We start from the raw sequence: 22,790 nt of genomic DNA, 5'->3' as shown, positions 1-22,790 counted from the left end.
TTTACATGGAAATACGCTGAACAACAAAATACTATTCCCACCCACCTCTTCACGTGGAAACTATGTTACAATGGTGGGGAGGTGGAACTCACCCTAACCCTCAGACATATTTATTTATATATATCTACCCTCCTGCAACGTCATTATCGAAGGCTCTTGTCCTGCTACAACCCGAAATCTGCGGGCCGGCCAGCCCTGGACCATACACACAGCACTACCCTACAAAAGCCGTTAAAGGTAGAGGTGGCGCATGCGCACCCTCCATTTCTTCGTCTCCCTCCCACCGCAGTATTATGAGATCAGTGCGCGGGAGAGCGTGCCCTGTGACGCGTCCCACCGGACCTCCCCGGCTCCTCCAATCCCGTCCAGAGAAAGGAGGGGGAGCGCAAGGAGAGAAGTGACAGTTGGTCTCGCCTCCTCGGGAACTGGGTGGCGGAAGGGAAAGGCGGAAAGACCCGGATGCCGCCGGTGCTGGTGCTGCTGTGCAGAGGCGGGGAAAGGGCCGGAGGAGGAAGGAGTTGTACGCGCCGTGGCGGCGGCGGCGGCTTGTTGCCTGGTATGGATTGAGGAGGTGGCGGCGGCGGCGGCGGCGGCGACCGAAGGCTTTGCTGTCCTTCTGACAAGAGCGCCGTGGCCGTTTCCCTCAGGTCGCTGCCCGCAAGATGGAGACGGCCGGGGCAGGGGTGGCGCTGGCAGGTGCAGCGTCGTCGTCGTCGGGGGCGGCGTGACGTGAAGCGGCGAGGGCCCCGGGGGCTGGTCAACGTCCGTGCGTTTGTTGGTCTGAGGCGGCAGCGGGAGAGACGCGGAGGCGAGGCGATGCTGCCGGTGTATGGAATCCTGCTGTCGGCTCTGCTGGGCGCCTTCCTCACGCTGCTGTTGCAGATGCTGTTCTTCTTTCGGAAGAGCCCCGAAGCCCCCCAGAGGGCGAGCCCGACTCCGAGCGACAGCGCCTTCAATGCCCGAGTGGTGCCCGATTCCAGCCTCAAAGACTACTTTGCTGGCTTCGTTGGGGTCGGGCCGGAGGCGACGTCCCCCTCGAGCTCGGCTCCGAGCCAGTCCCCTTCCAAAACCGAGCAGAACGCCAGGCAGACGTTCCCGGCCCTCCAGGAGTCCTCCTGCTCCTCCGTGGAGTGCACGGAGGAGACCCTTTACTGGCTCAATGCCATCTGCCTCTTCCTCTTCAGGGAGCTCAAGGACACCTCCTTTGTCCGGCACTGGGTCACTAAAAAGATCAAGGTGGAATTTGAGGAGCTGCTCCAGACCAAGATGACAGGCAAGGTGCTAGAGGGGCTCAGCCTCCGTGATGTCTCACTTGGTAACTTCGTGCCCCTTTTTAAAAACATCAAGATCCTGAGGCCGGTGACCTGTAGTGAGGATGGCTGTCCTGAGGAGTTGGACTTTGAGCTTGACATTGAGTACAGCGGTGGCTTCCACTTGGCCATTGATGCTGATCTTGTCTTTGGCAAGTCAGCATATCTCTTTGCCAAGATCTCTAGGGTGGTGGGTCGGCTGAGGCTGGTCTTCACCCGGTTACCCTTCACACACTGGTCCTTCAGCTTTGTTGATGAACCTGTAATCGACCTTGAAGTCAAGTCACAGTTTGAAGGGAGGCCCCTGCCACAACTTACTTCTATCATTGTCAGTCAATTCAAGAAAGTTATTAAGCGAAAACATACTTTACCTCACTATAAGATCAGGTAAGGTGCTACCTGGTGGGAAAAACGTCCCACTTAGGTAACTTTTCCTTGGAGGTGGGGAGGCAGAAGGGTAACATTAAGGAATATGAAAAAGCAGCAGAGTTTTGTGGCAAGTTTTGATTGGCATAAATTGTGGACTGTAGCCCACTTCATCAGAGGCATCATCACCTTGAATTTGATGAAATAGCTGCAGCCAACAAAACATTCTGCCAAATAAAACTTGCTAGTCTTTAAGACACTTTGAAGACACTTTGGTTGCTTTTTCTACAACAGACTGACACAGCTGCCCCCTTGAAATTACAGAACTTGATAGGGGCATTTGGGGAATATGTAAAAAATCTCTGAAGGTTTTAATGAAAACAGGAAGGTGAGCTCTGTTTGCATTCACATAAAAGGGTTAATAACTGTTAAGCATTGCATATTAGCCAGGCATTGCACGGTATCACTGACCCATGTCCCATCTGCTGTCACACTATACAGTACTTGTAAAGAAAGTTCAGATCACTGCTCATTTGGCAGCTTCTTGGTCTACTGTCTGTTGAACTTATTTTGTGAACTACTGAATTTGAGTGTAGCCAAACATGCACCTTGGTTTTGATGAAGGCTGATATAGTCTTGGGAAGATGAAAGGTACAAATGCCTTGGACTCATTCCCCAACATGAATACAGAAAAGAGTCCAAAACCTCTGTGGGTTTCTGAAGAGAAGGAGTGGCACAAAGCCAAACAATTGTCCAATGAGAATGTGAGCAACCAATGCTGGTGAAAGATGCTAGCAGCAGCAGCAGGAAAAAAAAAGACAATTAGGGAAGAGGAATAGAATAGTAGATTTATGGCTCAAAGTTAAAGTTAGTTTTTTGTCTCTTGTTTTCCCCTGAAAGAAAGTGATGCAGTCTCACAAAGCCTAGTTAGGAAATACTCATATATCTTAATTGAATTAACTTTTGGTCAAATTTTTCACATTCTCATGTACTATAGAAAATTGTGTATGTACTCACAGAACTCTTAGCAAAGTTCTGTAGAACTCTTGCAGGTAAGGCACCATGATGTTGAAGCAGGCAAATGTCCTAGTCTTCAAAAGGTAAAATGGGATCAGGAAAAGTGCAGATAAAGCTGACAAGGATAATTTGTTAAGTGTCTTTATAAAAGTGCAGCGATCACTGGAAGCTAACATGAGGTTGTCAGAAATGAATGTTTAAGGGCTAGTGCACAGAATAGGACAAAGACTTACTTTTTGTTGTCCTAGAAGGCAGGACAAGAGTTTTGTGACAACAATTTAAGGTATAATTACACAGCAAAAAAAAAAAAAAATTCAAATTGACTCACTAGTGAAGTTCAAGTTGGGTTTCCCCAGAAAATATTCTTTTAACTTGGCCATACAGGGAGAGATGAGGAAATTGACAAACAGCCTTGTTTGCAGCTTGTTAATTTTTTATTTCATTTATTTTATTGGACTTCTACCCCACCCATCTAAACCAAAGATCTACTCTGGATGGCATTACAAATTTAAAAACAGTAAAAAACCAATAAATATATATGCAGAAGTGAATGGGCAGCCAATGCAAGGTGGCCAGTGTGGGGGAAATATGTTAGTAACTTTTCAATCCTGTAAGAAGTCTGGCCACGGTAGTCTGCACCATCTGGAGTTTGCGCGTCAGTCTCAAAGGCAGCCCCACATAGAGTGCATTACAGTCATCTAATCTTGAGACTACGAGTGCATTGACCACATCAAGATAGGGACACAGCTGGGAAATCCGCCGAAGATGGACGTGTGCGGAATGGACCACTGATGCCACCTGGGTTTCCATGGTGAGTGCCAGGTCCAGATATACACTCAAATTGAGAACCTCGCTCTTGGTGGTAAGAGTCACCCCCCAAAAAGAGAGGGAGTTTCCCAAACCACTGATGCCTGCGGCACCCACCCAAAGGACCTCCGTCTTGCCCGGGTTCAGCCTCAGCCCATTCTCCTGCATCCATTGCTGAACGGCCTCTGGGAAGTGCTCAAGGGACGAAACTGCATCCACTGTTGTTGGAAAAAAGGAGATGTAGAGCTGAGTATTATCAGCATACTGATGGCACGAAGCCCCACATCCCCTGATGACCCCTCCCAGTGGCCTCATATAGATGTTAAACAGCATTGGAGAGATTATCAAGCCCTGCGGAACCCCACAATTGAGGCTCCACAGAGCCAAGAAACTCTCTTCAATCTGCACTCTCTGGGGACAGTCCTCCAAGAAGGAACAGAGCCAGGCAAGAGCCAGGCCACCAATTCCCAACTCAGAGAGCCTCCCCAGGAGGATACTGTGGTTGATGGTATCAAAGGCGACTAAGATATCAAGGAGGACCAGCAAATACATTTTGCCCCTGTCGGGCTCCCTCAATAGGTCATCAAACAGGGTGACGAATGCCATTTCTGTTCCGTGGCACAGGCTGAAGCCTGACTGGAACGGATCCAGGGCATTTGTTTCATCCAGAAGAGCCTGCAACTGATCGGCCACCACCCCCTCAACTACCTTGCAAAGGAAAAAAACGTTGGCGACAGGCCTATAATTACCAATATCATTTGTCACCAAGCTCAATTTCTTCCTAATGGGCCTAATTAATGTCTCCTTAACATAGCTCTCCTGTAGCCCTCACGATTTGCAAGAGGCACAGCTACAGGATAAGTTGTAAACAAGGGTCAAATGGCAATTTCCTCATCTTCTCTCCTTGCTGGCATCAAGCCTTAAGGCGAGAAAAAAGGAAATCACATTATTTGCAAGGATTTAGCTCGCTCACCCCCAGTATTTTACATTGTCTCACTGCACCGTTGCACCAATAACTCTGCACTCACTTCTTTGCATGAGCTCAAGTGATCACACTACCTGAACCAATGCAAATAGATCCAGTGTCAAAAAAAGGTAGAAGCCTGACTGAGAGAGATAAAACTATGGATGCAGGGGGCTGATTTGCATTGGCTTGGTCATTTTTCTTGGAGCATCATAGAAAAAGATTACCAATCCCAGCCAAACAGACTGAATTGGCTCAAAACATTTCACAGGTTTCGATTCTGTTTGAATGAGATTGGTTATCTTTTTCTATTGTCTTTTATGTCATTGTAGTCACACCCTTAGTTGAATTTTAGAAGAAATTTCTTAATGGTAAGAGCAGTGGAAGCACTTGCTGCAAGTGGGTTTCTTTTATTGGAGGTTGTTGAATAGAGGCTAAGCACCTATTTGTTGGAGATGCTGTAGCTCTTAGTTTGCTAATCACATAAAGGTTGGACTATATGTCTTAAAAAACTCTTCCAGCTTTGTAATTGTGTTTACCAAAGAGCCTTGCAGAGGAGTAAAAAGTATATTTTCCCACTGAATCTTCTAAAGCTATTTGTAGATGAAAGAACAAATATTTCCTTTGCTAGAGGTGCCTCTTGCTACTGATGTTCCTTCCTGCAAAAGTCTAGTAAGAGAAGTCACTCTATACTCTGACATTCTTTTGGAGGAAATGACAGTATCTCTGCATTTATGTTGCTATTTTGTACATTGTCTTTAGTTTATAGGCAGGTACTGTATGTGAAATCTGTGTTCCTCCAAATATAAATGGACCCTAAGCTCCATGAGTCTTAGCCAGAATGGTCAGCTGTCAGAGATTATGGAAGGTGTATTCCTGAATATCTGTAGTGCCATGTGTTTCCTAGTCTAGGGATAGTTCATAGATGTGTATCTGCAGGGGGAAGTGAAACATGGATTCTTCAGCATATTTTGGGTGGACTGAATTTATATAACATTGGTTACATAGAGCAATTGAAAACATTTTTGTAAACTTCAGGATCTTGTTTAAATTTTTAGAAGGGATAGTTGTAACACCCCTTTATTATGTATATAATACCTTTAGGCTAAATGGTATTTTATTAAGTTAAAAAGAAAAGGTTATTTATTGTCTGTTTAATGCTAACTCCTCTTACCTCAGATAATTTTATTTTCTTCTAATAATGGAAACAAACCAATTTGTACATTTACACCATATTAAAGATATTGTATTTTTCTTCTCAGTTAATATTTAATCCAAGTTAGTTAGTGGGGGCTTTTCAGTAGAGGTTTCTCTACTGTTTCAGTTTGCGTTAAGGATAACATTACAATTCCATTTATTTCTATTAGGGCTATCCTTACACACATGGAAATAACAATTTCCATAAATATCTACTGAAAAGTTATTTCCTGCTTCTCTCATTATTATTAGTAGGGTCTTTTAGCAGTACAGTAAGTCATAATATGTTAAACTACTGTATTAATGTGCCCTCTTACATTTGGAACAGCAACTGATTAATTTCTTAATTTTACATCTTGAGTTTTCTCCTACAAGTTCAAGGCAGCTAACAATGATATTTGTAATACACTAGGAATCACAGTGTTTAAATATTCAAAGAACAGAGATAATTAAAAACAAGAAGTTAAAATAATATACTAAATGCCTTCCTCTATTAAGGTAAACAATGAGGAAGTGAGATGGGCTTCTCATGAAACCGTGTTCCATAATTCAGGCACAGTCTCCAAAAATAAATGTGTAACTCAAACCAAAATAATGTTTTCAAAACTTTATGCTAAGAATATGTCTGGAATTAGTATCAAAGAGGGAAGTATTCTTATTCAGAGATTATTCTCTCTATTAACAGCAGTTTTCCCTGGCATGTAGGAAATTAACTGATTTGTTTTTAGCAGTTGTAATCCTGCATTCTTTGGGTGGGTAGGTAGGACTGGACAATTTCTGGTGGAAAAGCTACTACATGTTCTACGTGGCACTAGATATTTCTCCTGTTGGTGGCCAAGAGCTTACCTCCTTTCCTTTTCCAGCTTCCTGGGATTCGTCAAGATCTTATTCTGATTGCTTCAGTCTTACTTGCTGCAATTGGGAACATAAAAGAAAGAGAGGTTGGGAAAGAAAGAAATGTGAGCAAGCTTCCTTCAGCTCCCCAGTGTGTGCAGTGTTGCAAGGGGAGTAATGGGCTGCTTGTAAGGCCCCCTTTTAAATGTGCTAGTGGGCTGTTTATTTTATTCTGGGTTTTTAAAATGAGTGACTGCAGGCCTGTAGTGAGAGAGGGGGAAATTTAGTGTCCTTTTCATAAACACAGCACTTTCATCAAAATACTATTAAAATTGTAACACTTTTTACTTTTCCTAGACATCTGTGCAGTAAAACTGTTCTGAATTATATTGTCACACTATCTGTCATACTCTAATAACATGATATCTGATGAATCACACTCTGATTTGGCTTAAAGATATTTTTGAAAGAAAGGAATATAAATATGGCGAAGATTACCATGTATTTTAACCACTGATGATACTGTTTGTGTTCCAGAACAGCATACATTGTTGTGTTATAGACTTCAGTATTGCATGTTTTCCTTTCTGTCATAAATTTGCTTCCTCTGGAAAGCCTATGTGAAGATTAGAGGCCCTCCAGAGGGGCATTTCATGAGTTGTGGGAAACTGCTGCCAGAAGTTAAAAATGGTTACCTCCACGTGCACACACAAGTGCTTTGTTTATGTACATATGTATCTCAAGGTTTTGGCACTCATTTTGTATGTGAAAAGGATATATGTTTTTTTGAACTCAGATAGTGTGTGTGAAGAAAATTTTATTGTATCTTTTGTAGTACAAGTGTATGCAGAACAGTGGGAGTAATAGCAGCCTGTTTACAAATTAGTAAGATTGAAGAGAAGCAGAGTGGCATTAACTCCACTTTAAGAAGGCACTTGCATGGACACAGTGAAGGGAAACTGAAGTCATAATGATAGGAATGAAATAGTATATGATTATTTTTAAAGAAAATATGTTATACCCCTTCAAGAGATGGAAAATCTGGAAACAGTGAATAGTGAAGGAAATCTCAAGTTACTCATATATTTGCCGGTTCTTCATGCAATACAACAAATATGATTTAGGTGGTAAGCAGCCATGAAATGCTTAGAGTAACTGGAATCAGCGCTTGTGTGAAAAAGTCATATAAAAAGGTGAGAAAAATGCTTTTATATCATGATAACTCTTTAAGACATATATTTTGAGGGAAAGGTTAGAAAGTGTCATTAAGATTACTTACGGCAACTTTGACCTAAATGAAGTCAGCAAGTTGCACATATGTGGATTGTAAGTGGTTTATGGATGGAAAACAATGGCCTATCAGTTGATGCTATAATCAGTTCTGCGGTTCTGTTTTGTAGGGAGTTAGGATTAGTATTTTAAAAATATCTTGAGATCACCTTTGAGCATAATTTGTGTAGGCCTTATTAACTATCATTTATTAAGGATTGGATCAAATGTTAAGTGATTTGCCTGAGGATATACTAATTAGCACAGAAATATGATGCCTAGGAAAATGGACAAATATACTTAACAAAAAGAGAAAAAATGTATAAAAATCATGGCATTATGTTCTCTGGGGCATTCATTTATGGTATTAAAGGTGATAAACAAAGGTTTATGCTCTGATAGCCTCTTCTAAGTTTGGTATGTTGCTATGAGAGATTCTATAAATAAGTCGTTGAAAGAATGCATTTTTACTAATTGCAGAAAGAGAAAAATAGAACATACAGTCAGTATTGCCCTACAGGAGGAATCTAATGATCAAGCTAGTAAAACAGCCCTTTGTTTCTCACAGTGGAAAGTCATATATTTCTGGAAGTCACATAAGTAGCACACAAAGGCAATAGCCCTCTCCTGTTGGTCTCCAACAAATCTTATTTGGCTGGCATTTTCCTTTAATCCTGGAAGTTGTCTGTTTAACCATTATAAGTAGTAGCCATAGAAAGACTTGCTATGATCAATTGATCTAATCATTCTTTCAAAATTTCAAAAATATTTAAATATCATGTGGCCATGAATTCCCTAAACTGATTGTGCAGATCATTTTTGTCTTAACTCCTGTCAGCGATGTTTTTCTTCCCCTAATCCCCCTCCCTTTTTAGCTATTTCTCTGGCATTTGTTGTAATAGTGTGTGTGTGAGTGAGAGAGAGAGAGAGTAATTCTGGATACCAATACTAGGTCTTTCCCAGATTCCAGAGGTGTGTCAGTAGAATGGGAGGATTGTTATCTCATAGAATCCACTTTTTCCCTCATCTGCCCCTGATAGGCTCACAGAATGCTAGAGTTGTTTTTTCTTCCACCAGTACTGTATTGGAATTCTGTTGGGGAGACAAGAGCTATAAGGGTTTCTGAAGAAGCTGGAACCAACGTTGCAAAAATTAGACATCTCTCTACACCTGTGAAAGGAGAGGGAGATGAACAATGTATTGTGGCACCGGAACATCAACTCAAGAACTGTAAAATTATGGCCCTTGTGATCTTTACTTGTCTACTACATACTGGCAAGACTCTGCTTGCCTTTTCTTCACACTTCTCATTCTCCCCTCTGTTTAAATTGCTAATGTTAAAAGTTTTCTAACATGAGAACTGCTGGATTTGTCTTCATTTGTTTGGAACTTTTGTCCTTTTATTAAGCTTCTTTGAATGGTGGAATATACTTTTTGAAAATGTCAAAATGAATGGAAGAGAAGAGAGACAATGTAGTTAACAATGTTGACAGAGAGTGAGGAGGCTCTGACAAGGAAACAATAATAGGAAAACTAATCTTCATGGATTTTTGGAGTGGTAGCATCCCAACACTTATTTCCACATCCCATGATAAAGTTTAAAAAGTTTTCATTTCATATTTTAACTGGGTTTCTCATCAAAGCATGGAATCAAGATCTTGTGGTGCAAAGTTTTCTTTGCTCAGAACAATTTCTTCTGATTTGTCATGTCTTTCAGTAGTTTCTGATAAAACTGATCATGAGATGTGGGTGATTGAATCAGCAGACCTTTCTACTGCGATAGGACTTGATTGAATCTTGTTCTTTTGGGAGATGGATGTGGATGATCTAATTTTGGCCAGTACAGTATATGTGTCAGCTGCCCAGGGAAGATTATGGAGAAATCAAAAGTGAGATAACATTGCTGATTTCCTTTCAAAAACTCCGCTTCAGTAAAAAGAAATACTGTAACTGATTTGGAAAACTTTCAAAATGCTGGAGTAGAAGAATCTTATTTGGGGCTCTGCTTTTTATACATTCAGTTAAATTGTGTACTTATTAAATAATGAAAATGCAGACTGGAATGCTACATTCACTGATAGTAAAACAAAATTCTGGTTTGTGATTTTTCTTCATGCATAGTTTTTTTCATCATGAAGATCTGAGTTCTAATCTCCATTTGACCATGAAATTTGTTAGGTACCTTGGGCCAGTCATGTACTCACAAACCTGACCTACCTTAAAGATTTATGATGAGGCTAAAGGGAGAACGGAGAATTATGTATACTACCTTGAGGATATAAATGTAACTGAATGAATGTAGTGTATAATTGTCTGCCCAGCACCCAGATTAAAGCATGTGGATGTCCAGTGAAATGAATGAAGTGACTTAAATTTCCAATAATGTTTAGTCAGTAAAGATATTTAAGTATGCTTGTTGTGTTACAAATATACATGAGTGCAGACTTTCTAACAGAGATTTTGCTCTTTCTTTCAAGTCAGTATTGGAAATGCTGCAACCTTTGCTTCCTTGGCTATCTGTTCCATAGCTTCCATGCAGTTACCTAATGCCACAGCTTTCTTATCTTTCCTCTATCAGCCCCTCGCATTTGCTATCTACATTTGCCCCAAAGCATCTTGCAATGTAGGTTTGATCTGCTTTTTGCTTACTTTGGCACTTGGTTCTATGAAAATGTTTTTGTGCATCAATAGTATGACAGCTGTTATGTTTTCTAATTCAAGGTCTTGCGAGTTCATCCATTAGATATCTAATCTAATCTGCTTAGCATAGCTAAATCAGTGAGGGAGTTCTATATCTAACAAGGCAGTAGTTTGTTACATAAAAGGAAAACTGATTTTTACTTTCCTGTTTCTCTTGAGAAATACATTTTTAATGTACGTAGGTCATTTTTCAAATTGAATTACTGTATACTAGTTTTTCAATCTGGCTCTCTTAGTCTGTGTTTATAGTAGTGATTTTCAAACCTGGAGACTTAGATGTTCTTGGACTGCAACTCTTACAAGCCCTGCCCAGTATGTGTGCTGGCTAGGGCTTTTGAGAGTCTTAGTCCAGGAACATCTGGAATCTCAAGCTTGGGAAACACTGGTTTATAGTGATTGGTATCTTGAAACAAGGTCTTGAGATCAACTCATTCACTGTCCATTTTAAGAAGAAGAAAAAAAGAATAGTTGTGTGTTATGGTCTAGATTTGAAATGTCATACACAAACTTTTGAAAGAGAAACTAAATAGTATGGAACAAGGGTTGAAAATCTCACTGGGAGGAGACTCAAGAGCACATAGGATACCTGAGAAACAGATTACACTGAGAGTGAATAGCAATCATAAAGTAATCCTGCTCAAAATCATTTGAACCAATGGGATGTAATGATTAGTGCTAGATTAGGACTGGAGTAACCTGTGCTCAAATTCCCATTCTGCCACAAAGCTCATTTGATGATTTTTGGCAACCCACTATCCATCAGCCTATTTTAACATCCTGGAGTTGCTAGAAGGAAAAAAATTGTGGGTCATGAATGCTGCTCTAAGGTAAAAGTGAAATAACAAATTAAAGATGATTATGTTGCTTCAGCTGGTGCTGGGCTGATGCTATCATGATGTAGTGATGTTCCCAGAAGTGTACTCTCCCAGTAAGCCTTCACACTCTCTGTATGGATATTTGCCTTGGGAAGAACTTGAATAAATTCATAGAAACGTTTAATGCCATCATTGGGAGAAAGGCAGCCTACAAATGGTACTATATAAAAATAGATTAATTGTGTGGATTATAAAAATAACGTTTGATACAGCCAGCTCCTGATACAATTTTCTGTTATATTCTTCTGGCTTATCTAGTTAGAAGACACAGTGGGGGACACAGTGCTTCTTTTCCTACCTAGCAGAATATTCCAGAGCATGGTACTGGGAGCATTCTGATCAGCCTTGTGGCATTTCTGCTTTTGATGGATAGGGTTGGATCTGCCTTACATGTTGTTCATCATCTCAATGAAACTGCTAGATGAGGTTGTGGGATTTGAAGTGAAATGTCACGAGGATTCTGATGCTAGACAGATCTGTTTCTCTTTTTCTTCTGATCCAGGTGGGTAATGGGTCTGATGAGCACTAAGGAATTGAAGCCCAATTTAGTTAAAATGATGGTGTGCTTGACATGTGACATAATTGGCTATTGAGCTGGTATTATAACTAGTCTAGCTGGAATACTGTTTGCTATATGGAGTTGATTGATGGCTCTAGGAGCATGGATGATGTTTGCTTTATTTAGAGTGTCCAGCTTTACATCAGGATGCCCACATGGCATCTCTGACTTAGTGTTCCTTTTACCAGTTTTTCTTTGCTTTCAATGTATGACTTCATTTGTAAACAAAACAAAACAAAACTTTCCAAGGCATATATAACTAGCATGAGTTAACATCCAGATTGGATTGTTAAATTTGGGCAGACTTCAACTATTTCAGAAAATACTAGTTAACTTGAAATCCTATTGCTTAGTATAAGAAAATTTATAACTCGGTCAATTTCTAGCAAACAAATCAAGAGTACCTGCCATGATTCTTGAGGGCATGCAAACATGCTGGTTGGTTAGGAACAGAATGGAAGTTACGAATTTTCTTGCACTATGCAACAGTATTTCTGTCATTAGTTTTGTATTATCTTTTGGGGTGGTGAGCACTCCAGCACTGGAGCCATTCTAGAGAAAGTTAGACAGCCTTCTGTCAGATATGCTTTAACTTTGATTCCTGCACTGTGCAGGGGGTTGGATTTGATGTCCTTGTAGCAGTGGTTCCCAAACTTTTTTCACTCACAGCTCCCTTTTGGTTACTTGCTACTGACTATGGCTTCCCAGTACAGTAGGACACCCGTATCCACAGGATCGGTACCTGTGGTCTCACTTATCCACTGGTTGAAAAAAATAATAACAATAAGAAAACCCCACATGAATACACCTTCCCAGGGTATATTACCAGGATTGGCCTCTAGATGGAACCAGAGATTATGCTATATACCAGCAATGGTGAACCTGCGGCACACCTGCCACAGCTGGCATGCAGAGCCCTTTCTGCGGGCACACAAGCCGTAAGATCACTACTCCCCCCCCCTTGCAGCCAAACCTCAGGAGGCGGCTGCATCTGTGCAGCTGGCACTTCAACAGGTGGCAGGCCAGGATCCGGAGCAGCTGGCACTGGCGGCAGATCTGGAGTGGGGTATCAAGGCACCTCCGTACCTGGGATTCCCCCTTCTGCTGCCACTTCTGGTTCTGCCTACGCCTGCCACCCGCTGGTTTGTCCCCCCCAGTTTGGGCACTCAGGCCCAAAAAGGTTCACCACCACTGCTATATATAGATAACTTAAGAGAAAAAGAGAAACACCCTTGTGGCCTGACTTCTCCAAGAGAAGTAGCTCCCAGAAAAATGGAGAAAACACATTTTTTGTGGGGGTGGGCAGGAAGGCTCCCTTGCGAACAGGAGGGCAGGAAACCCTGTCCTGGGCCAGGGATCCCTCTCTTCATCACGAACAAACACCAAAGAAACTGCAGGTGAGTTCTGTACAATACTGGGGGAGGGGGAGAAGGGAGGAGGAAGGATGAGATGAATTAGTGGTGCCCCCGGGTGGGTTTCTCAGCACCATAGCACACTGTTTGGGAAACACTACCTTATAGGCTCCTTCCAGCTCCATCATTCTGTGATTCTGTGTTTGAACAAAATGTTTCTAGTTTGTCTTTAAATACACTTTAGAAGTGTTGGTTCGTCTCCTGAAGATTCATGATGTGTGATTGCAACATTTGAAGGTCAATCTACTCTAATATTTCAATGTAACTATCAAGACTCTCAGCTGAGTCCCAGCTCCAAGAATCTATTCTATTGTGTAAATTCAGAGAACGTCCTTTTTCTGTGTCAGCATTATGATTTATGGACCACTTACTACAGGTGCCTGGATCAAATATTAATCTGATGTTTATTTGAGCACCTAGTTTACTGCTCATGCTTTCTATGTATGCTTAAATATGATGTTTTGCTGTTAATTTTATTTTGCTTTATTTTATATGTTATCTTTATATTGTGCTAATTTTTGTATGAAAGTCAGCTTAGAGGACCATTGATTAGGCATTTGTGGTATTTCAGATAAATACAATTAGAGGAAATAATTTTGGTTTTGGAGTATAAGTGACTACAGATTCGGCTCATGAATAGAGATGGGCCATTTGTATTCACACTCTGGGCATATGAATATAAATCATGGCACCATAGATGAAACAGAAACCCATTCCCTCCCCCCAGAACTGGCTGGTCCATTCGCCATTCTCCTCATGGCACTTGGTTCCATTGTTGTCATGCCAATTGCAGAAGGAGCCCAGATGGCTCTTCCCTGCCTCCCTGCACAGCTGACCAATTTGGCGGGATGGGGAGTCTTCCTGCTCAGTTGATGAGTGGTTGGCTATATGGGGAGGCGGGGAAAAGCCAGCTGGGCTCCTTCCACTATTGGCACAGCGGCAATGGAGCCGAGCACCATGCGGCAAATAATGAGTGGACTGGCCAGTTCTGAGGGAGGGAATGAGCTTCCATGGCACCTGTGGTACCTCAGGACTACAAATAGCCCATGTCTGCTCATGAATATAGATGTGAAACTGGTCTTGTTTTATATGTGTTAAATGAGCACAGCACATTTACCAGTGAAAGAGGTAAAACCACAAGATAACAAAACAAATACATACCCTTAGTTAACACCATTAGAATGCTGCCTGTTGTGCCAGTGAGGAAGGTAGAAATGATACACCAAGGTTTGAACTAAGTGCCAAAAGAGCCAAGAGAGAGAGAGGGAGAAGCCTTCAGGAACTGAATTGCAGAAAAGAGTGGGGACAACCCAGCCCAATGCTTTTAGGCACTATAGTTCACCTAAACTTAGCTGTAGAACAGGTTTTGAACATTTTGTTGTTGCTCGATGGGAAATGGATCTGCCCAAACCGGCAAATCTTTTTCTTCCTCTTCTGAAATAATCCAATCTTAAATTACATAAAACTCTAGAATTATTTTACATTAAATTGACAATCTGCTTTATGTGAATGAAATGTCTTTATTGGAAGCTCAGTATAGAAAATGTGTCGAATTCTTCTCTGTCCTCTGTGGTTAAACAGCAATAATATATTTGGTAACATCTTGGCAAGATTACACAATCTGCAGTGTGAATGTATTCAGATACCTTTATCTTAACTTTAGCAGACTGCTTTAGTTCTAGAATGTTAGTGTAATTTGTTCTTGGCATTCCATACCCACAAAGGCTGCAACAGATACTTCCATTTGGACAATTATCAAAGCTGGTCTCATGCAAAATTCATTGCAATAGTCACATCTTATGTTATTAGGTCACTATAGAAATCTCTTATTATGAGCCCATTACCTTGGTAATATGTTTTTAAAATACAGTGAGTTAACATTGAATTTGTGTACAGTACAAGTTGTTTTTGAAGAAATGCTATTCTGTGTAAGGAGAACATATTTGTTCTGAATTTCATCATAAGGTCTTGTTATGCAGTCTGTCATTCAATATTCCCTTTGACAAAGAGGTCAGTGGAAGTACACATGTGAGATTATTTCAATGATATAATACTGACAGAGAGACAGTTGAGATTAGCAGGCATTAAGAGTGATTTCATAAGAAAGGTGTAGGTTCACTGCTGTCACTGTGGATGAAATTCTTCTACAATAATCTGTACTCAAATCTAATCAGGAGATAATAGATAGCAAGTTCTATTTAAGATTTAAGAATCCTTTGACCATGAATGCCTAGAGTGGTCTGGTAGTCCAGATAGGCGGGGTATAAATCAAATAAATAATAATAATAAATGATAACAACATAGATATTTTTGCAAATGTGATCAAAATTGGAACTCAGCAATCAAGGAATAGAAAAATAGTATTATATCTTATACCTCACCACACAACTTAGTGCAATGGTAACTGATAAGCCCCCCTTCATGGATTCCTGCCTTGTTGTGTTGAAGGGGCTTGAGTAATTCAGAGAAGCTATGGGCTATGCCATGCATGGCCACCCAAGACGGACAGGTCATAGTGGAGAGTTCTGACTAAATGTGATTCACCTGGAGCAGGAACTGGCAAGCCACTCCAGTATCTTTGCCAAGAAAACTCCATGGACAGAAACAAAAGGATAAAAGATATGATGCTGGAAGATGAGCCCCTCAGGTCTGAAGGCATCCAACATGCTACTGAGGAAAAGCAGAGAACATGAAGTGGTTGGGCCAAAGCTGAAAGACGCTCAGCTACGGACGCGCCTGGAAGTGAATGGAAAGTCCGATGCTGCAAAGAAAAATACTGCATAGGAACCTGGAATGTAAGATCTGTGAACCTTTGTAAGCTGGATGTGGTCAAACAGGAGATGGCAAGAATAAACTTTGACATCCTGGGGGTCAGTGAACTAAAATGGACAGGAATGAGCGAATTCAGCTCAAATGATTATCATATCTACTATTGTGGACAAGAATCCCGTAGAAGAAATGGAGTAGGCCTCATAGTCAACAAAAGAGTGGGAAAAGCTGTACTGGGATACAATCTCAAAAATGATAGAATGGTTTCAGTATGAATCCAAGGCAGACCTTTCAACATCACAGTAATCCAGGTTTATGCACCAACCACTGATGCTGAAGAGGCTGAAGTTGACCAATTCTATGAAGACATATAACACCTTCTAGAACAGACATCAAAGAAAGATGTTCTTGTCATTATAGGGGACTGGAATGCTAAACTAGGGAGTCAAGAGATATAAGGAACAACAGGTAAGTTTGGCCTTGGAGTTCAAATCGAAGCAGGCTAAAGGCTAATAGAGTTTTGTCAAGAGAACAAGCTGGTCATCACAAACTGGTCATCTTTTCCAACAACACAAGAGGCGACTCTACACATGGACATCACCAGATAGGCAATATCAAAATCAGATTCATTATGTTCTCTACAGCCGAAGATGGAGAAGCTCTATACAGTCAGCAAAAACAAGACCTGGATTTGATTGTTGCTCTGATCATTAGCTTCTTCTTTGTGGCGTCTATGAATCCACACAAATGGGTGTAGACTGCGCCTGTGCAGGACTCTTCGGAATATTCTAGAGCTTAAAATAAATAATAGTACATTGCCCTTTGGCGCAAATGCTCCGCCCACCTGAAATACCTCAGTTCCTTTTTGCCACCGCTTCAATCAGACTTCTTTGTGCTTTTTCCAATTTTCTGGTTTTGATTCTGGGCTGGTTTTTTTTATTGTTGTCTGTATTTCTGGAAATGTTGATCTTGGATTGTCTATGGATTACGATTTGGGATTCTGATTATACGTTGTCTCCTGGCTTTTGATTTACGGATTGTTTACTGATTCCCTCTTTGAATTGCAGACTTAAATGTGATTATTCGGCTTTTGACCTATGGACTGATTATCGATTCTCCCTTTTGGATTAAAATCTTGCTTTGATTATTGACTGTGATTATTCGGATACTGACTCCTGCCTTGAACATCAGACAATCCTTAGCAGTTTCCTGCGAGTCTTCTTTCCCTATCCCCTTCCTCCTCTCCCCAGATTCAACCAATTTTATGGCCTCCTTAGGCCCGTTTAAGCGGTGTACTTTGTGTGCTGGTAGGCTCCCCTTCACAGATAGCCATGACCGCTGTTTATTTTGCTTGGGGGGGGGGGAGGCATCAAACTCACTCCTGTCAGGAGTGCAAGAAACTGACCAAACCAGTCCTTAAGCTCAGCTTTCAGAGACTTAGATCTTACCTTTAGAAAAAATCACTTTCCCCATCAAAACCTGCAGCCATGGAGTTGGTTCCGCCTTCTACCCCCCTAATCCTGAACCTGCTGCGTTATCAGTATCAGCTACTCCATCTCCAAGATCTTCATCTAAGTCATCCAAGCAGAAGCCTTCAATATAGACTTCGACATCGACATTGAGTTTGATATTGAAACCTCCATCTACAGAAAGTGAAAAGCAAAAGAAAACTGTTAGCAAGCAGTGGAAGGACAAACATTCCTCCAAATCTGCTCAAACCCAAGAAATTCCTCCAGTCTCAGCTTTGCCTCCGTCGCCTATACTTGAGGAATTGTCTCGAGACTTACCAGATCCTGACTCCCTCTCTGAAGGGATCTCCTCCATACCACCTCCACAGGCTCAGGCTTTGGGTTAGATACTAAGCCATTCTCCGAGCCAAGGCCATGTTGAGGCTAACATTATTTCCAGCCCGGCCTCTGCCCATTCGAGCCCTATGTCTATCAGGTGGACGACGGTGATTCATCTATCGAATTCAGAGGTATCGCCACAGCACTCTCCTCCACGGAAGCAGTCAACCAAGCGTCGGCGTATCTCTCCAGTCTGACAATACCCTCCACGCTGTGAAGTGGTTGTTCTTCCTCACCCCTCTCAGCGTTGAGTTCTGTCTGAGTACGAGGACCCTATATATGTGGAGGTTGATTGCAGAGGTGATAGACATCGATATTGGGATGACGAGTTCAACATCTATCCTTATTATGAGACCGAGGGGTATGGAAGACATAAGAGTGCAACACATCTAACCCTCTTCTTCCTCTCCATTGCCCTCTCCCCCTCGACGTCGGCATCGAGCAGGTTTTGAACTCAAATTCCAGCACCGAAGCCAACTAAGCACCATGTTTCACGTCAGGACGTTCCTCTACAAGTAAGTCACACATCAAAGAGACCTCACGCCCCTTCAGCGTTGACCCCCTCTGTCTCTCGTCATCAGGCAGCACCACCGCCTGTCCACCATCCATCTAAACAGGCTACATCAGCATTGTCTCTTCAAGCCTCAGCCCAGGTATTGAGAGGACACCGTCTGTCACATTCTCTTTCTCTCCTGAGGGGTTCTTCAGTTTCGTCAGTGTCAGAACAAGATATACCTTCGGTGGCTTCAGAGGAATCTTCATCTAAAGTGTGACTACTGCCAACTCAGATGTGGCAGGCTTGCATCCTCCTTCTCCCTCTTCAGACTCTGGCAGACCTTGGCCTGAGGGTCAATGTGGCAAAATCTTGTCTCCAGCCGTCTCAGGTCATGGACTATATAGGTGGGTGTCTGGACTCAGTCAACGCGAGAGTCTTCCTCCCACCCGGAAGAATTCAAAAATTATGCCGAGCAATCCGACCTTTCCATCCCTATGCCAAGATTTCTGCCAACCACACGCAACATCTTCTAGGTCTCATGGCTTCAACTACATCTGCCCTTCCACACACGAGGTTGAAAATGCTCTCTCTACAGGCCTGGTACCAGTCGCAATTTGATCCATTACTGGACAGACCTACCAAGTGCTTATTATGTGTGACACCAGAGCTCGGAAAGCAGCTAACGTGGTGGACATTTGTGCCATATTTGCTCATGGGCCGCCCCTTCCAGCCCATTCAACTGATGGTCCAAGTTACAATGGACACCAGTCCAACAGGTATGGATGCGCACTGTGGTCCTCACAAAATTCATGCTCTGTGGTCCAAGTCACAGAAACTTCTGCATATAAACCATTTGGAGACGTTGGCAGTCATCAAGGCTTTTTGCGCCTTCCACTCTCTAATAGCAGGTTGAGGAGTTCAGGTGGTCACAGACAACACTACGACCATGTACTACATCAACAAGGAGGGAGGCATCCAGTCGCTGTCGCTTCTGTATCTGGCAGTCCATTTTTGGGAATGGTGTTATGACCATCATGTTTTTCCAATGACATAGTCGACCGGCTGAACCGTATGAATGCCCAGACTCATGAATGGGAGCTCAACTACTCCGTGTTCTCAATTATCTGCGATCAGTGGGGAACTCCAAACATTGACATGTTTGCAACTCAGTACAACATCAAGTGCAACATGCTTTGCTCTCAAATGGGAAGGGGCAGAACCTCTGGGAGATGCCTTCATGGTGGACTAGGAGGATGGTCTCCTTTATCTGTTTCTCCCATCCCACTAATTCAGCGGACACTGGTCAGGATTCGTCACCTATGTGCCAATGCTATTCCAGTGGCCCAATGGTGGCCTCAGCAACCATGGCTTACCATACTCAAGATGATGACAACTGAGTTACTCAGATTGCCTCCCCTTCCGTCTCTGCTGACACAAGATGCCGGTAAGATCAACCACCCAGATCTAGAGTCTCTCCACCTTGCAGCTTGGAGGATTCTTCCAACATAGCAGAAGTTCTGGACAAAGCCAGAAAACCCTCCACCAAGCTTTTATATTCCTACAAATGGAATATTTTCTCCAAATTTGTCGCCTCTAGAGATCTGCTATCTACTCCAGTTTCCTTGAATACTCTTCTCATCTTTCTGCATTACTTATTTGATCAAGGTTTGGCTCTTTCTACACTTTATATATCTGCTATTGTCTCTTACCAACCCGTGGATTCGGAAGCGTCTTGCCTGTTCTCACACCCAACCCTCAAGATGTTCTTGAGAGACTTAAGTAACATTTGCCCACCTCTTCGGCCTCCATTGCCTCAGTGGTCCCTGCAAATCATCCTACGAGCTCTTACTCGTCCTCCGTTTGAGACCTTCGACTCCTTTCATTCCACTGATTCTGGTGGTAATAACTTCTGCATGGAGAGCGAGTGTATTGGCTGCCCTTTGGGCCGATGTCCCTTACATACAATTCCACCCGGACAAAGTAATTTTGTATCCTGATGTCTTTCCTTCCCAAAGTTGTATCAAGTTTTCAGGTTAATCAACCTTTGATTCTCCCGGCATTGTTCCCTAATCCTTCTTCAGACGTTGAGTGCATGCTACATTTCTTGGATGTTCGTCGTGCTTTAGCGTTTTACACATCCAGGACTAAGGACTTCCGCACTTCTTACAGGTTATTCATATGCTTCCATGGCGCACATAAAGGCTCTCCTGCCTCTTCACAGCCAGTTTCTAGATGGATAGTGTCTACTATCACCTTAGCCTAAGAACTGGCTGGCAAAGCTCCACCAGAAGCCTTAAAGGCACACTCTATGAGAGCAATGGCAACTTCATCTGCCTTATTGCATGCTGTTGATGTTTTGGACATTTGCCGAGCAGCCACATGGTCCAGACTGTCCACCTCTGTGACACTCAGGGCCAAGAAGGAAGCACGTTTTGGAAGGGCTGTGCTAACTTTGTTGTTGGCGTGATAGCCCAACTTCCGGTAAGTGAGCTTGCTAGTCACCCATTTGTGTGGATTTACAGAGGCCACGAAGAAGAGAGAGAGGTTACTTACCTGTAACCATGGTTCTTTAAGTGGTCCTCTGTGAATCCACACATCCTGCCCAGCCTCCCCGCTGTCCGTCACCTGTTGTCTTGAGCTTTGTGGGGGTCAGAGCTTTGACAGTGGTGGACATTCGGAACTGAGGTATTTCGGGCAGACGGAGCAGGCGCATCTTGGGGCAACGTACTATTAATCACTTATTTTAGAATATTTTAGAATATTCCAAAGAGTCCTGCGCAGGCGCAGTCTAAACCCATTTGTGTGGATTCACAGAGGACCACTTGAAGAACCATGGTTGCAGGTAAGTAATCTCTCTTTCTTATAGTAAAACTCAAGCTTAAACTAAAGAAAATAGGAAAAACCACTGGGCTAGTCAGGTATAATCTAAACCAAATTCCTTATGAATACACAGTGGAACTGAAGAACAGATTTAAGGAACTTGATTTGGTGAACAGGGTGCCTGAAGAACTATGGATGAAGGCAGCAACAAAAAACATCCCAAAGAAAGGAAATGCAAGAAAGCAAAGTGGCTGTCCAATGAGGCCTTACAAATAGCAGAGAAGGGAAGGGAAACAAAATGCAAGGGAGATGGGGAAAGTTAAAGAAAATTGAATGCAGACTTCCAGAGAAGAGCAAGGAGAGACAAGATGGCCTTCTTAAATGAGCAATGCAAACAAATAGAGGAAAAGAACAGAAAGGGAAAAACCAGAGATCTGTTTGAGAAAATTGGAGATATTAAAGGAACATTTTGTGCAAAGATGGACATGATAAAGGACAAAAATGATAGGGACCTAACGGAAGCAAAAGACATCAAGAAGAGGTGGCAAGAATACACAGAGGAATTATACCAGAAAGATCTGGATGTCTCGGACAATCCAGATAGTGCAGTTGCTGAGCTTGAGCCAGACATCCTTGAGAGTGAAGTCAAGTGGGCCTTAGAAAGCACAGCTAACAACAAGGCCAGTGGAGGTGATGGCATTCCAGTTGAACTATTTAAAATCTTAAAAGATGACGCTGTTAAGGTGCTACATTCAGTATGCCAGCAAATTTGACTACGCAAAAGCCTTTGACTGTGTGGACCACAGCAAACGATGGCAAGTTCTTAATGGAACAACTGATTGGTTCAAAATTGGGAAAGGAGTATGACAAGGCTGTATATTTTCTCCCTGCTTATTTAACTTGTATACAGAATACAGTGGTGCCTCGCTTAATGAGCGCACAGTTTAATAACGAATCCGCATAGCGACGTCGCAATTGCGATCACAAAAGCGATCGCATTGCAATGTTTAGATAGGGAAAAATCGCTTTGCGACGATCGGTAAGCGTTTTGCTTACCGATTTTCGCATAGCGATTTTTTAAAAACAGCTGATCGGCAGTTCCAAAATGGCCGCCGGATGCCCAAAATGGCCGCACACAGCGTTTTCGCGCCCTGCCCTCGTTTACCGAGGGTGCGAAAATGGCGGCGCTATGGGGAAACTTCGCACAACGGTGAGTTTAGGAGCCATAGGAACGCATTAAACTAAGTTTAATGCATTTCTATGGCGTTTTCAGTTCCGTATAGCGATGTTTCCCCATAGCGACGGTTAATCCGGAACGGATTAACCTCGCTATGTGGGACACCACTGTACCTCATGCAAAAGGCCAGACTGGGGAATCCCAAGCAGGAATTAAGATTGCCAGAAGAAATATCAACAATCTCTAATATGCAGATGATACCACTCTGATGGCAGAAACTGAGGAGGAATTAAAGAACCTCTTAATGAGGGTGAAAGAGGTGAACACAAAAAAATGTTCTGAAGCTCAACATCAAAAAAACTAAGATCATG

At 42.4% G+C, this 22,790-nt stretch overlaps 1 protein-coding gene across 1 annotated transcript in view; it reads left to right on the top strand.

The window, feature by feature from the left end:
• The first annotated feature begins 567 nt into the window (after positions 1–567).
• Positions 568–22,790, top strand: part of PDZD8 (PDZ domain containing 8) — a 65,304-nt gene continuing 43,081 nt past the window's right edge. Inside the window, exon 1 of the mRNA XM_072995491.2 lies at positions 568–1,697. Within this exon, the coding sequence (XP_072851592.2) occupies positions 817–1,697 (881 nt within the window). The 5' untranslated portion in view covers positions 568–816. The remainder of the gene's footprint in view (positions 1,698–22,790) is intronic.

The sequence above is a fragment of the Pogona vitticeps genome, chromosome 3 (genome assembly GCF_051106095.1).
Source record: "Pogona vitticeps strain Pit_001003342236 chromosome 3, PviZW2.1, whole genome shotgun sequence".
NCBI lineage: Eukaryota > Metazoa > Chordata > Lepidosauria > Squamata > Agamidae > Pogona > Pogona vitticeps.
The sequence above is the reverse complement of the archived record's forward strand: the minus strand, read 5'-3'. Positions and strand labels throughout refer to the sequence as shown.